This window comes from Triticum urartu, chromosome 6 (genome assembly GCF_003073215.2).
Source record: "Triticum urartu cultivar G1812 chromosome 6, Tu2.1, whole genome shotgun sequence".
Lineage (NCBI taxonomy): Eukaryota > Viridiplantae > Streptophyta > Magnoliopsida > Poales > Poaceae > Triticum > Triticum urartu.
Genome location: NC_053027.1, coordinates 328,851,219 through 328,866,637, shown reverse-complemented (window position 1 = coordinate 328,866,637; position 15,419 = coordinate 328,851,219). Strand labels below are relative to the sequence as shown.

The 15,419-nt window shown below is 47.0% G+C and overlaps 1 protein-coding gene across 1 annotated transcript; it reads right to left on the bottom strand.

Annotated features, from left to right (window-relative positions):
- Positions 1-1,542: 1,542 nt before the first annotated feature.
- LOC125513390 (isocitrate dehydrogenase [NAD] catalytic subunit 5, mitochondrial-like) lies at positions 1,543-7,784 on the bottom strand. Its single transcript, XM_048678498.1, has 8 exons — positions 7,614-7,784; positions 7,173-7,345; positions 3,336-3,656; positions 2,993-3,154; positions 2,815-2,889; positions 2,336-2,445; positions 2,187-2,259; positions 1,543-2,007 (listed from the first exon to the last, which is right to left on the bottom strand). Exons 2-8 carry the CDS (start codon positions 7,326-7,328, stop codon positions 1,816-1,818), a joined length of 1,089 nt encoding a protein of 362 aa, XP_048534455.1. The 5' UTR covers positions 7,329-7,345; positions 7,614-7,784; the 3' UTR covers positions 1,543-1,815.
- Positions 7,785-15,419: the final 7,635 nt, after the last annotated feature.

The window sequence follows — 15,419 nt, the reverse complement described above, 5'->3', positions numbered from 1 at the left end:
CGTGCACACACACAAAGGACGGATGATCTGGGTGATGGCTCGGATGATCCGGGCATCGTCCAGATGATCTGGCTGGGTCTGTTCAGCCGTGGTTGGCCCGGATGTCCAGGACCTGGTCCAGACGTCCGGCTTGGTCCGGATGATCTGGGTGGGGTCCCGGATGATCCGGCTTCGTCCGGGAGCATGTTGTTGTCTTTGGTCACATTAGCCAGGTCATCCGGGAGGAGGTACGAATCGTCCAGAGGGATGTCTGGATCATCCAGGTGAGCACTGACTTGCTCCATTTGTTCTCTGTCTTCACGTTCTTCTTCCTCCATCATTTGGCCTTGCTCCTTAGCTTCTCCATGGCTAGTTCCTTGGTAACTGAGTATGCAAAGTGTCTCCTTTTGAGGTAGTAGCCATGTCTCATGTGATTTGGAAGGAAGTTGAGCGAGGAGGGAATTCACCTCGGTTTCGATAGCTCTAGCACGAGCCCTAGTCGTCGGTCTACTTGGTGCCTTGGGTGATGATGGTGTGTCCATGGGGATGACCGAAGGATGCTCCACATCAACCATGCTCGAGGGGAAGAAGGCAAAGCTTGAAGAAAAGAAGGTGAAGATCGCTACCGATGCAGAGGACGCCAAGATGTTGTCCTTTAAGGTGGAGTCTTTGGATGTCGATGCAAAAATGATCTACAAGCCGTCCGGTGCAAGATGTTGCAGCAGCAACATGAGGAGTTGGAAGCACCGAACAAGGAGAAGGAAGATACGGCGAAGATGGAGGATGCATACGCACCAGCAACGACACCTTGAGCGTCGAGGAGGGTCAGATTGCCGGTCCGTCTGGGCAAAAAACATCTCCCCTTTTCTTGCACAAACTACCGGGTAGATATTCTTTTGTCATCAGGCATGTTAAAACCTAAGCATACTTGCCTCTTTTTTTATGTGATCGGGCATGTGATCTGACACTAGTGTGATCAAGCACGCGCTATGTATCAGACTTTTATTTGAATTTCAAATTACCCTATACATTTGGACATATACAGGATAGCATTGGATGACGACCTCCAACCCTATACATTCGGACATATACATAATAGCATTGGATGACGACCTCCAACATCAGTGTCCACAGACCCTATCCACAAGCGGACGCCGAAACAAATTTGCATGTTAACGTTAGAATGCCCTTAGAAGCACGTGGGCACTTCCCCGAAGATTGCATGTAGAGAAGAGGGAAGACCATCCAAGATTCCCGAAGAAGTTGCCCAATACCATAAATGTAAGTTCAAGAAAAGGCTCTTACCTCAAATCTCCGAACCCCAATAGTGTTTTATGTGTTAACGATGTAGCCCAATTAAAGCTTGTCAACAAGGATGACAAGGTGGTCAAGTACCAGTACATGGCAAGCATGCATCCTACGAGTACCAAATGTTGTGACAAGTAGGATGATAAGCATCAAGTTTTAGTTAATTTTTTAATCTAAAGTTAAGATCGCTCAAGTTATGTTAACTGACCTTGTTGAGCACAACGACGGTAATACCATGACAAAAAGCAAAAGAAAGAAGATCAAAATCCAGTTCTCTAAGAACTAGAACAAACGAATTATATGCGCTGATGCTGCCAATGATTATTACAGACGATTCTTCAGCTTGACTGCAATGCTGGTAAAACTTTTCCAAGGACAAGAATGCGAGGATTATTCAGGAGCCTTAAACGGTGTCTTAACACCCAAGGAAATCGAGGTGCCTGCCACTTCACCTACTCAGGCTAAAGCTCCTGGTATGCAACAAAATTAGATGGGAGACAAATAATCGACAGAAAGAGCAGCTGGTGCTCAGATATGATCGCAAACTGCTTTTGTGTAGTCTGATGTTGATGACTTCCCACCAAGATCAGCGGTTCTGTACTTCCCCTCGGCAATTGTCTGGAGGATGGCATTGTGGATCCGGTCTGCTTGGTCATTGAATTGCAAGTGGCGCAACATCATAACAGCACTCAACATAAGAGCAGTTGGGTTTGCAAGGTTCTGCAGGCAATCGAATATCATTCAGTCAACAAAGAGACATCATAAAGACTGTCTAGACATCACGAGAGAACTTTGGTTTCATATACACATAACGAAAAGCCAGAAAGCCATCAATTAAAACATCATGAACATGTACATACTGAGAAATCTCATATGGTAGATATTTAAGATCACTTTACCTTGCCAGAGATATCAGGTGCAGAACCATGAACAGCCTCTGCCAGACAAATGCCACCTTCACCAATGTTGCAGCTGGGGAATAAACAATAGTTAGTTGATATCGTCTAAAAAACACAGTAAATCGACTCATGAAGATAAAAATCTCTACCTGGGAGTTAAGCCCAAGCCTCCAATCAAACCAGCACATAGATCACTAATAATGTCACCATACAGATTTGGCATCACTAATACATCAAATGTACCAGGATTCTTCACGAGCTGCAAGAGGATGCAGTTCATACTCAGTGATGTCATAGAAGTAAATGGCCTACTTTCAGTACTCCCTCCTTCCATCTATATAGGGCCTAAGCCGTTTTTCGAGGCTAACTTTGACCAAATATTAGAGCAATAATATATGACATGCAACTTACACAAAGCACACCGTTAAATTCGTGTGTGAAAGAAGCTTTCAATGATATAATTTTCACATTGTGCATGTTATGTACTATTAATCTTGTCAATAGTCAAAGGCGTTCTTAAAAAACGCATTAGGCCCTATATAGATGGAAGGAGGGTGTACATGATTATCAAGTGTGCAAACGGTAAAATTAACAAGTGTGAAGTTTCAGTGTTGACAGATCAACATACTGTCATGCAGCAATTGTCAATAATGACTTCCTCATATGTGATTTCAGGGTACTTCTCAGCTACTTCACGGCAACACTAAAATTGTACATATAAAATAACCATGAGTTAGCTCTCAAGACAAATGAAAATGGGGAACAGATAGCATCAACAAGAAGGAACAGGGGTGTAGCCATCAAACCTTGAGGAAAAGTCCGTCTGTTTTCCTCATGATATTAGCTTTATGTATCGCAGAGACCCTCTCCCTGCCATTGGCTTTGGCATAATGGAAAGCATACTCTGCCACTCTCAAACTTGCTTGGCGGGTAATAATTTTCAAACTTTCCACAACACCCCTCACAACCTGAAGAAAAAGAACTGTGCCATGACTAACAAGAACAAGAACAACAACCACCAAGCCTTCAATCTCCCAAACAAGTTGGGGTAGGCTAGAGCTGAAACCCATAAGATCTCAAAACCAGCTCAGCTCATGACTAACAAGAACAATGGAAAGAAAACTATCTTTAGGAAAGAATACACAATACCTGATGCTCAAGGCCACTATACTCTCCTTCAGTATTTTCACGGATTGTCACAAGGTTCACATCATCATATCTAGTCTTGTAGCCTGGGAGGCTGTTGCAAGGCCTGACATTGGCGTAGAGTCCGAGTTCTTTCCTTAATGTAAGATTCAAAGAACGGTGGCCTTTTCCAATAGGTGTAGCCATAGGACCTTTCAAGCCAACTTTGTTTCTACGCACCGACTCCAGGCTCTCCCATGTCAAAAAGCTCTCTGTTCTGGGATCAACTTCCGTACCAACATAATGTTCTTCCCATTCTATAGGTACACCTGCAACATTGAATACCTGAAACAGTAAAAGAAAAGATTAGAAGTACGGAAGTAGAACAAGCTACCTTCAAAGAAATCATGCTTGAATGAGTTTTGTGCGTGAATTTAATCACTCATCTTAGTAGCAGTATTCTTGCGAAACTCAGTTGCAAAAGTACAGTTTACAGGTAAAGCAATTAGCTTCAGATAGCTGGAACCATGTATCGAAGTTCAAGATGAGAGAGACGATCATGTCACTGCAATTTAAAAACAGATGGGCAGCCTGGCGCAAAAGACAGGCGGGGCAGCTCAGGCTTTGACTTCACCAGTCCAACAAGCCTGGCCTGGCCCGACAACTCTGATAGCAACTAATCCAGCAGGCAGCCACCATCTAAAATCAACCGGCAAATAAGGCCTTGATAGGAAATAAGGTTCTAGCGGATCTTTGTAAAAAATCTAAAACTATATAAATGCAGTACAGATACGGTTCCTTCAAAAAGTTTCTAGTTGATCCAATCCCCAAGATATCAGTCACTTGTTCCTTTTCTGCATGACATCTTTGTCAATTGCATATTATAGAAAAAATAATTGTTATGTTCTTGTCCACGATGATTTTTAAGCATCTAAGGACATACCACCTCTCACCTATTGGCTTTGAACCTTTGATCATCCTGGGTTCAGTATACAGATACAACAGAATGAATGTCATTGTAGACATGGAGTAGATATCCACACTTTATGAATGAACAATGTATACAAGTTATTTCAGATCAAAATTGGCAAAGATGCATATTCTGAACTTTCTAGAATGACAGGAGCATCCAAGGTAATTATTCAGAAATATTACTGAAATCCCAATAGCCATTCTGTTGCAAAAAAAGAAGCCAAAAATCAAAACAATAGCATAACCAAGTTACACAAATGACACAAAGTTCCAAAGTGAAACAGGGTTTTCACAGAAATACAAGCAAATTCAACTGTGCCCCAAATTCTGAACAGCCAGAAGTCCGGCTTTCTGCAAAAGAATAAGGGCCTCTTTGATTCTCAGGATTCTCAAAACGCAGGAATAGGAAAAATGTAGGAATACAGTGTCATGTCCTCTTGTATCCTATGGGATTTGGAGAAGTGTTTGATAGCACAAGAAAAGCAAAGGAATTCTACAAAGAAGTTTGAGTGGATGAAAAGTTTCCTCCAAAATGTAGTATAAATGAATCCTATGGAAAAAATCCTAAGGATTTCAATCCTACAAATCAAACGACCATCACAGGAAAAAAATCCTAAGGATCCAAATCCTGTAAAAATCCTATGCATTTCCTTTGTATCAAAGGAGCCCTAAATCATCTTTACTATTGAAGGGTAGTCTGCCATCGTCGTCGTCATGGTTAGACCTCCCATCCCCTCGTATGTGCTCCCCTCCCACCAATTTCTCCATACCACCGCCTCCCCCAGTCCTTGAGAGCGGTTTGTGCTCTCTTGCTCCTTTCCTCTCCGTACGTTTCCTCTGTCCCATGATTCACAACGTGAAAATACCGAGCAATTTGATAAAATGACACTTTTCCTTGTACTTTGATCCAATGGCACGCCTTTCTTTTTATTAGATTAAATAGCACACTTTTCATTCATAGCTGGATAAAATGGCACAAACTGAGTTTTTCCACCTTTTCCAAGTCTGAGCCCACACGTCATAATACTTTGGACGAATTTGCCCTTCTGTCTGGTCAACCGGTTCGATTGAAACAGAGGAAAGGAGACTATGCCAAAAAAGATCAGAGGAGACGAATGACCCAGAGGAACGATCAAAACAGAGACGAACGATCCCGAGGAGACTCACAGGTTTCCTCCCATCCCGTCTCTCCCTTCATCTCTCTCTCTCTCTATTATATATCTTTCTCTCTCCTTCTAATTCGATTCAATAAGCATGTAAATTAAAGCTAAATTTCTTCAGGACCGGGCATCAATACAAGCTGAATTTCTTCACAGGAAAAAGCATCTGTAGCTTTTAGACAGCTGAATGGGCAATCAAAATTAAAAGCTAAATTCAGGCCAGCGGCATGAGTTTCATCAGGTAGACTGCTAAAGCTAGCACTACAGCGGCGAGCAGCTACAGCCAACTACAACAGCAAGCAGCTACGAACACGTGCTACAGTCAGGACTCGAACATGTCCAGCAAGGGACCTGGACTACGACGCGCTGCAGGGAACTTGAAGTGGCGGCACCCTTCTTCTCCTGCATGGGTGAGGGAGCGGCCGGAGCGTGGTGGACGGCGGCGCCCTTCTTCTCCGACACGCCAAGGGAGCGGTTGGAGTGCGGCGGACAGCAGAGCGTCCTCCACAGGAACGGGCGCGGCGCGGTGAGGTGGTGGCGCCGGGGAGTAGCGGCGAGGATTCATAGTTGTGGGGAAGAAGCACACCGAACCAGTAGCGGCGAGGATTCATAGCTGTGCTTGGCTCCGAACCAGTTGACCAAGAAGAAAGGGCAAAATAGTCCAAAATATTATGACTTGTGTGCCCAGACTTGAAAAAGGAAAAAAGACTCAGTTTGTGTCATTTTATCCAGCTATGAATCAAAAGTGTGCTGTTTAATCCAATAAAAAGAAAGATGTGTCATTGGATCAAAGTACGAGGAAAAGTGTGCCATTTTATGAAGTCTCACTTCAAGTCACCCCTCTGCCACCCCATCCAATCTCACTTCTACCTTAACCCGTCATGGACTCCTTGCACCGTGACTTTGACGCTGCCCCCCCCCCCTTCCCCCTACCATCCATGATGTGCATCCCCTAGCCTCACCCTGCACCTGCAGTCCCTCCCTGCCCAATCCAATCGTTGTTGCACCGCCAAAAAAAAATAGTACAGATGAAACAGCAAAAAAATAATGCTGTTGGGGAGCCTCAAACCACACACCTGCGTCTACACCCAGCTTAATCAAACCAGCAAGCAACCAGCTCACTCATGTTCTGAATTGGAAAGTATTTATAAGTACAAGCCAGTGTTTCCATGGTCCGTGCGCACTTACAGGTGCAGTGTTGCGTGCTTGCTTGAGTTTTTCTTTGAACTGTTGCAAGTCCATTGATTGTTGTATACAAATCCGACACAATTCCAATTATTTTTAGTCCCGTGCGCGGGCTAGTTGTTACTCCCTCTGTTTCTAAATGTATGACGTTTTGGCAGTTAAAATTGAACTGCCAAAACGTCTTATATTTAGGAACAGAGAGTGTATTAATTATGCTGGGTGTGAGGATAAAACTCACACCTGTTAATATCGTATCAAACATAAGGAAAATCTTCTACCTTTCTTGCTAAACTTATAATTGCATGGGGCCAGGGAAATTGCAAGAGATGTCACTAGCCATCCAGGGAGGCCAACCACTAAAAAGTTCTATAGAGCTCAGCATTAACGATATGCCCTTGTTGGCGTAGCTTCAAACCTTGATCAAATAAAGTATAAAGACATTTCTACATCATAAGGACACAGAAAAGCAGACCAAGTTGTGGTAAGAACTCATACATGAGTCTATCACACAAATACGACACCCAAGAGAAACAAAATCCTCTACCTGCTTGACCGACTCGGCGATCTCAGGCCCGATGCCATCACCGGGAAACAGGGTTGCGCGGATAGTCTCCCCAGCCTCCGTGGAAAACGATGCCCCAACATGCCGGCCCGTCGTCCGCGGTAGGACAATCCCCTGAAGCAGCCTTCGGAGTGCCATGTCTCCTCTCCACCACTCTGAAAGGCAAAAACAACAATCAAACCTATACTCCAGATGACTCCAGATATCTACGCAGGCGAGTCGATTCGACCAAGCAGGCATGCATTAATTTCCAAAGACTAGGCAGAATAAGCGCGCATGCATCGCGAATCGATGGATCGACCAACAGAGCACGGAACGCCACGCCCGATGGTCTCCGATCGACTCGGGGATAATTCAGGAACCGCGAAATCGAGAGGAGCGAGATCGGATCGGGTAGAGGGAAAGCGACGGTGAGGAATGTACCGGAAGAAGGAGATTCGCGGGTAGTGTCAACAGCGGCGGCGGCGGGCGGCGGATGGGCTCCGCGGTGAGAGGGGGGAGGGGGCGGGGAGCGGTGGACGAAAGATGGGGATGGGAAAGGGAGAAAAAAGGGTGGCAACTTGCACAGACTCTTGGCCTCCACCCAGGGCCAGGTCTGCGGTTCCTCCTCTTCCCATTTGGCCATCCATCTGGATCTGACGGTCTGCGTTTCCTCGGCCAATATTTGCTTTTTTTTTTCCTCTAATATTTGTGTTGTTGGGTACCCAAGGGCACACGCTGACAGCTGCACGTGAGACTAAACGTGGGAGTCCGACCACAGCCCACTTAGGCCTTGTATAATGGGAGGTGCTTAAGGAAGGTGCTTATAAAAATAAACCAGACTTTTCTTAAGCACCGATGCTTATTTGTACAGGGTAGACGCTTAACTAAGCGTCACTTCTATAGAAATAGGCACCGGTGCTTCAGAAAATCTCGGTTTATTTTTCTAAGCACCCCTCTAAGCATCTCTTATTGTACAAAGTCTTAGTCCCGCCAAGGTTTGGCGGGTGTTAACTAACAACCCACTGAAAAATAGGTTTTGCTCAAAAAAAACTAAAAAATAGGTGGCTTAGCTCGGCATAAGTGAGATTCCACCGAACAAATGTATAACTGATTCCTTTCCACAAACTTAGATAGCGGTTGTTGAGGAGGTAGCTCTCCTGGTCCAAGATCCTAGGCGAGCGGACGGGATTGAGCTCTAGTTTAGCAAGTCGTTGCGACAGCACTCGAGGTGGTCCAGGAGGAGGCGCACCGCCGTCATGGCGTACGCCAAGTGTTCATCAACGTCGGCTGTTGGGGTAGGCCGCCGGGTGACCACCACGTCCAACAACTGGTCGGGTAAGAGAGCAGCGGAGTCCGAGGGTGTTGTTGCGGATGACAAGGCGAGGAAGCGTTGGAGGTCCGTGCGCACGTCATTGAGTTTCCGGACGGCAATGTCCGGCCCCATCCCCGGGAGCAGCGTCAGCATCTCCAGCAGGCGGCTGCGCGCTTCGCGAGAGGCGTCGGTGTCACTCTCCATCGAGAGGAGCCTGGCCATAAGCACGTAGATGCTGGTCTCCAGCGCGAGGGAGAAGATAGGCGGCCGGAGGAGCAGTGTTCGCCGACTGCTAGGTCGGAAGGGCGGCGACTCAACTCGAACCGTACACGAGAGCTCAGCGCGAAGGGGAAGCCGGAGGAGACTGGGTTAGTGGTGTGGTGGGTTCCCAGCGGGCTAAATGGGACAGCCCACTTATTTTTTTCTATTGTCCAACGGGTGCCCACTGAGATGATTAAGTGGGATAGGCTTAATTAGTCCCACTTATGCCCACTTCCACCTGCAACCTGAGTGACACGGTAGACACGAGGAAAAAAGTACTCCTCGTGTTGTAGACATTCGTGAAACTAAAAAACTAAAAAATATTTTTTTGGTAAACTTTGATAAATGTTTTGCATGCTTGCAAAAATTCAGCACGAAATGACATCCGTGAAAGTCATGGCAAAAAAACAAAATCAATGCTCTAAAGATGCTAGTTTTAAAACATTTTGGAGTTCTGTTTTTTTTCCACGACTTCCACGAATGTCATTTCATGGTGAAATTTGGTATGCATACAAAAAAATTGTTAAAGTATATACCACAAAAAAATTCAAATTTTTTTTAAATTTTTTTACTATTTTTCGGTTTTACTGTTCATCTGGGTGCATTTGAGCTCAAGATCAGAATAAGGTTTTTGGTTAACTATGGTGATTACTCACGCCCACTACGAGAAGTAACCGGCGTCTTAACTCTACGTGTTAGCCTTAAATAATGATCAAGTCGCTTCAGTTATTTTCTCTGTGATGCGAAGCATCCCACGATCATCCCCATGGACGCACCTACACCTCCAACAACACCACTTGGACCAATGACAAGAACCCGAGCGAAGGCTATCGAAGATAAGGTGAACTCACTCCTCTCCGAACTACCACTTTCTATGCATGAGACTTGGCTACTACTCAAGCGAAAACCCTATGTGTGATCAGGTGCTTGGAGGAAAGCCATGGATCAACTACACTCAACGGACAAGACGGTGAGGATGCCAAGCTCAATGGACAAGAAGAAGGACTGCTCGAAACTCCTAGGCTCCGGACGACCGGCGAGCTACAGACGCCCGACGACCTCCAGGCACCGGACGACCGGCCCTCTCCGGACGACTGGCACACCCACACCCGAGCCGAATCTACGGATTTCCGAAGCCCTCCGGACGAGCGACGCCCCGGACGTCCGACCGAAGCCCACCCGAGCCGAATCTACGGACGTCTAACGAGCACCGGGCGTCCGGACCCTCGCAAGCCTCCGGACAACCGGTAACTCCCGGACGTCCGATGCCTGTGTGTTGTTTGCGTGTTGGGCCGCAGCCCATGTACCCCTTCGACCTCTAAGACTATATATAGACCTTCTCCTCCTCTTTTCGAGGGTTAGCAAAGGATTAGCTCATATTTCGTGTGAGAGCTTTGCTCATCCACTTGGTTACCTTCTCCTCGGAGATAGCGCCTCCTCAGAGAAGATCCCCCAAGCGGATTCAAGACCCCTTTACGGGAAGAACCTCAAGACCTCCTCACGGAGAAGATAGTGCTACTTGTATCGTCCTTAGTTGACCGTGGATCGTGTGATCTCTTATGTACTCGAGGATCTAGCATATGTGTGACTATTTCTTGTTGGTTTAGTGATTCTCTCGTGTTTCCCCTTGTGTTTCCCCTCGTGTTGTTCGTGTTCATCGCGGGATCCGCTCCCTTTCGTGAAAGATTGGCCCCTAGGGTTCCTACCCTACATCATCTTGGTATCTAGAGCCACGTTGATCACGATTCGGAGCCTCCCCGTTGTGTTTCTAGCCTTGTTTTTGTTGATTTTGTTCCTAATTCGAAAATCCCCACAAAATAGCCCCAAATTTTTTTTGTGATTTGTTGGTGTGATGAAATTTTGTTGGATTTGATCCGTGGATTTGCTTTGCCTTGAGTGGATCTAGTTTTTCCCCTTCGTCTCCACCTTTTCTATCCATGAAATCACCCGGATTCGACGAATTTCGTCCTCCCCATCACGAACCCTAGCTGTTCTTCCCGTGCCCGATTTTCGCCCAGGCATCGGACGTCCGACCGCCTCCGGACGTCCAACGACCGGACGACCGTAAACCCCCGGACATCCGGCGTTCCCTGACGAAACTGAATTTTTTTCAGTTTGGTCTCCACCACCGCCACACCTCCGCATACGCACTCCCACCACCTCTACACCATCACCACTTCCGCATAGCACCACCATTGCTTATCCGTTTCGCCCTTCGTATTGTCTTCCAACATTGTGCTTTAAGAATTTGAGTTGCGGCTCTGTGTCCTATTGTGTTTTGGCTATTTAGGTACGACTCGACATCAACATCACCGCCGATCATCTTCGCCACGGACGCGTCATCGACAACAACTGCTACACCATTTTGACACCATACCGTAAGCGAGAACCATAACATCATCTTGGATGATGCGGAGCATCTTATGGACATCACCATGTCAAGAGTCCGTTTGGCGAGTGACACGTGCGACATCTACTTCACATACCCAAAGGTGAATCATCTCCTTTACACGTGCTCACTTGACCCCTTCGAGGATGGTATACTACTTGTCATCCCTCTCATGTGCATGCATAGGTATTGTCGGAACACTACGGACGACGAGGAGGAGTGCAAGCGCCAAGGAACAACTACACCATCCGCGAGGGAAGCATGGAAGCGACGACGGAAGAAGACGGAGACATCTCCCAGGACCCGGACATCTGGCCCTGGCCCGGACATCCGGCCCCTGAAGATGTCAACAACAGCAGCAGCCCTGCAGCCGAAGTGCTACAGGCCCCGGACATCCGGCGTCAGCCCCAGACATCCGACGCCTCGCCAACACCCGGACATCCGGCCTCGCCCCGGAAATCCGGACAAGCCATTCCAGAGAGCATCGTGACCAGCTCCGTCAGCCCGGACATCCGGCTCCCCGTGAAGCCCCGGACATCCGACCCGACGCCCGGACATCCGGCCCTCCCTGCCTGCGTGCAGTGCTTCTAGGCCGAGGCCCATGTACCCCTTCGCCCCTTAGACTACATATATTTACCCTCCACCTACATTTTAGGGTCAACATTGGTTTGGCTCATTTTAGAGATAGAGCATTGCTCATCCACATCGGATCTACTCCACGAGAGAGACCGCGGCCTCTACGGAGAAGATCCCTTTGGATTCAAGACCTCCTTTTGGAGAAGAACTTCAAGACCTCCTCACGGAGAAGACCGGTTACCGTGTATCGTCCCTAGTTGATTGTGGATCGTGTATCTTACTTTATGTACTCGAGGATCTAGCACATGTGTGATCATTCTTGTTGGTTTTAGTGTTTCTCTCGTGATTCCCCTCATGATTCCCCTCGTGTTCCTCGTGTTCTTCGCGGGATCCGCTCCTTTCGTGAAAGATCGGGCGATTAGGGTTCCACCCTACATCATCTTGGTACCAGAGCCACGTTGATCACGATTTCGGAGCCTCCCCCCTTGTTTTCTAGCCTTCTTTTGTTTGATTTCGTCCTAAATTCGAAAATCCCCACCAAAAATAGCCCCAATTTTTTTGTGATTTGTTGGTTTGACGAAGTTTTGTTGATTTTGATCCATGGATTTGTTTGGTTTCGACTGGATCTAGCATATCCCCAATTTTCCCCCACTTTCCATCAACGAAATCCCATCAATTTTGCCCCCAAATTCATATATTTCCGCCCCCAAATCGAGTTTTGATGTCCCAAACAAGATCTGGAATCGTCGGGCCGGACATCCGGGCCTCAGGTCGGACATCCGGGCCATCGGGCCGGACATCCGGCTCCTGGAGCATAAAACCCGCACGGTTCTGGACATCAGCCCCCGGATATCCGGCCCCCACCCCCGGATGCCCGGCCCCTGACATCTTAGCCACCCCCGTTTCACCGTTTTATCCATAACTAATTCATCCGGAGTCCGTTTTTGACGTTCTTTAGCTCGTTGAAAAGCTCTTGACATCCCCATTCCCACAAAAATACTATCAAAACCATTTGAATCCATAAATTTTTTGGAAGTTTGGCATCTTTGCCTAGGGCTTCCACCACAACCTCCGCATAACCACCACCGACTTCCACAACCTAACCAATTTTGTTCCCCATCCCATTAGTGGTTGCTTGAGGAGTGATTTGAGTCTCCTAAGGTGTCTAGGCTACTTAGGGACGATTGCTTCTTCATCAACCACCACCACCACTACCGCATAGGCTTACCAACCATACACTTCTTCCATACCGACTTAACCCAATTTTGTTAGTGTTGTGAGTTGTGTCTCCTAAGGTGTTTCGGCTACTTAGGGACCGTGCTTTCAACTCCGACACCGTGTATAGTACACCACCTTACCCTCCACTTCCGCATTGCCTACTCGTATAACCCATCATCGCACTTCCACAAAACCACCACAGCATTCCCGCTACCACCATTTGACGTTTGAGATTTTGAGTTCGCGGTTTTTCCGTTTCCTAATGTGTTTCAGCTACTTAGGGACGAGTCTCCATCATCTTGGTATCTCCATCAAGATCACCGCCACTCATCATCGCCAAGGACGGTAACCTCCATATCATCTTGGTATCGTGGTATCCCTCCATTGTATATTCCCTTGCAATTGCATTGATAACCCCTAGCCCATTTTGCGTCACTTGCCTATCGAGACTAGCCATTTGAGTATTGCCGGCAACGTTACTTGTGCACATTAGTGATCTACACCATACATTGCATACATACCATATCATATCGGTATCATATCATCCCTTGTGCCTCAAGTTTGTTCCCGCATATACACAATCGCTATCTTGGTTTGTGCATTTCGCAAAGTGGCCATAGACAAAAAAAAGAATAAAGCTTTTAAGCAAAAGAGAAAGAGCAAAGAAGCTTGTAAGCAAGTGCCATAGCATCATACCACATTGCATATAAGATTGTCATATCCGATCATCTTGGATCATACCACCGGAACATCATACATATATAGCATACTTGGGATAGAAAGTCGATACATTTTGCATCTTATAGGTTGTGCACAAGTGTCGTATCCGCCTATAGAGCAATCGTGCTAGCGTCTCTCTTGAGTTGTGCAACACGAGTGTTTTCCGTGGATTCCACATTTTATGCTCATTCCTTGGTTGCACGACCCCATTTATCTATCCGTGTGTGTGTTTCCGTGTGCCATTCATTGCTATTGGTCTACTTGTCACACTTGCGAATTTGTGAATATCTTTCAACATTATTGACTCTTGCTAACATTTTACATTAAATTTTTGTGCCACTATCCTCACCGAGCTCCACCATAAGCCTTATTTGTGTAGGTGTGAGAAACCGACAAGAATTGGTACCAATTGTGCTATTTCCTTGTCCACATTGGAGTGATCATTGATCCACCTTCAACTTCGGTCAAGGTACATTTGGTATTCGTTCTTCTCTTTCTCCCACTCATATTTGCTCGAGTCTTGTGATGGATAGGCAAGGCATTTCATCTTCGGTCTACAACAACAATGACGAGCTCGATGCCACGAACAACTCCAACGACGCCAAGATGCAAGCTCAAATGGAGGAGATCAAAGCCCTCATCATGTCCTACAAGCGATCTTCCTCATCTTCGAGAAGACGCTCAAGAGCACATGTCTCCGAGCTACCATCTCCGGCAAGGTCACATCGGCATCGACACCATCACCACCATGAACGTGAAGGTCAAGAGCTCAACACCAACAACCGCTCAATGACTTCACCATCTCCCTTGGCATCTTCGCCAAGCGACTTCAAGGCATGTTTGCCTTCGGATATACGGCATCTTCGCCAACAAGCACCTCAAGACTACGCTCAAGAGAAGCTCCACAAGCTCAAGTCCGTGACTTCCACTAGCTACTACGACCTCGACACCGACCATGAGATTCCTTTCTATGGGACTCTAGAACCTGAGGAGTATCTCGAGTGGGAGCGTTTGATGGACGACTACCTCAAGCTACATCAAGTTCCTCCCGAAGATCAAGTGAAGTGCGCCACAAGGAACTTCCGCGACTACGCGTCCACATGGTGGCTTCACGCACCTTTGGAGACCTACGACATGAGTTGGCCCAAGACGAAGAGAGCTTTGCGGTGAGAGTTTGTGCCTCCAACCTACACGGAAAAACTTCAACGCCAATTGGAGAACACCATCCAAGGATCCAAGTCCATCGACGAGTACTTCAAGGAGATGAAGATTGCCTTGCGACGAGCCGGCGTGGATGACCCCATTTCGATGAAGTTCCACTTCATGATGGGATTGCACAACGACATCTCCAAGACGATCTTCCTCGAGAACTACAAGTACCTCGACGACAACTACATTGGTGCTCTCAAGGCGGAACAAGAACTCATGAAGGCCAAAGCTTCTCCACCCCAAGCTCACTTCGCGATGACCAAGCTCCATGAATACGAGCATGAGGATAGTACCACCAAGATGTCCAAGCCCGACGAGCTCCAAGACAATGCTCCCAAGTTCGACTTCACCGCCATCCCTCTTTGTGGCATTGATGATGCCGAGTCCTCCGTGACTCTTTTTCAAGACGGTGCAGTGATGAGTACGACTACTGAGACCCTCAAGGACCAAGCTTTGGAGGCGAGCGACAAGGTGGCGAGCAAGGATGATGTTTCCATCTTAGGAGGCGAGAGTGATGATGTGCCATCTTCGGCCTTCATCCACGGTGACAACAACGAGATGG

Coding starts and splice junctions, on each gene's coding strand:
- LOC125513390 (XM_048678498.1), bottom strand. CDS start 7,328: ATGGCACTCCGAAGGCTGCTTCAGGGGATTGTCCTACCGCGGACGACG. Junction 2,260..2,335: donor GGCTTGGGCTTAACTCCCAG/GTAGAGATTTTT, acceptor TTTATTCCCCAG/CTGCAACATTGGTGAAGGTG. Junction 2,008..2,186: donor CACCTGATATCTCTGGCAAG/GTAAAGTGATCT, acceptor GATTGCCTGCAG/AACCTTGCAAACCCAACTGC.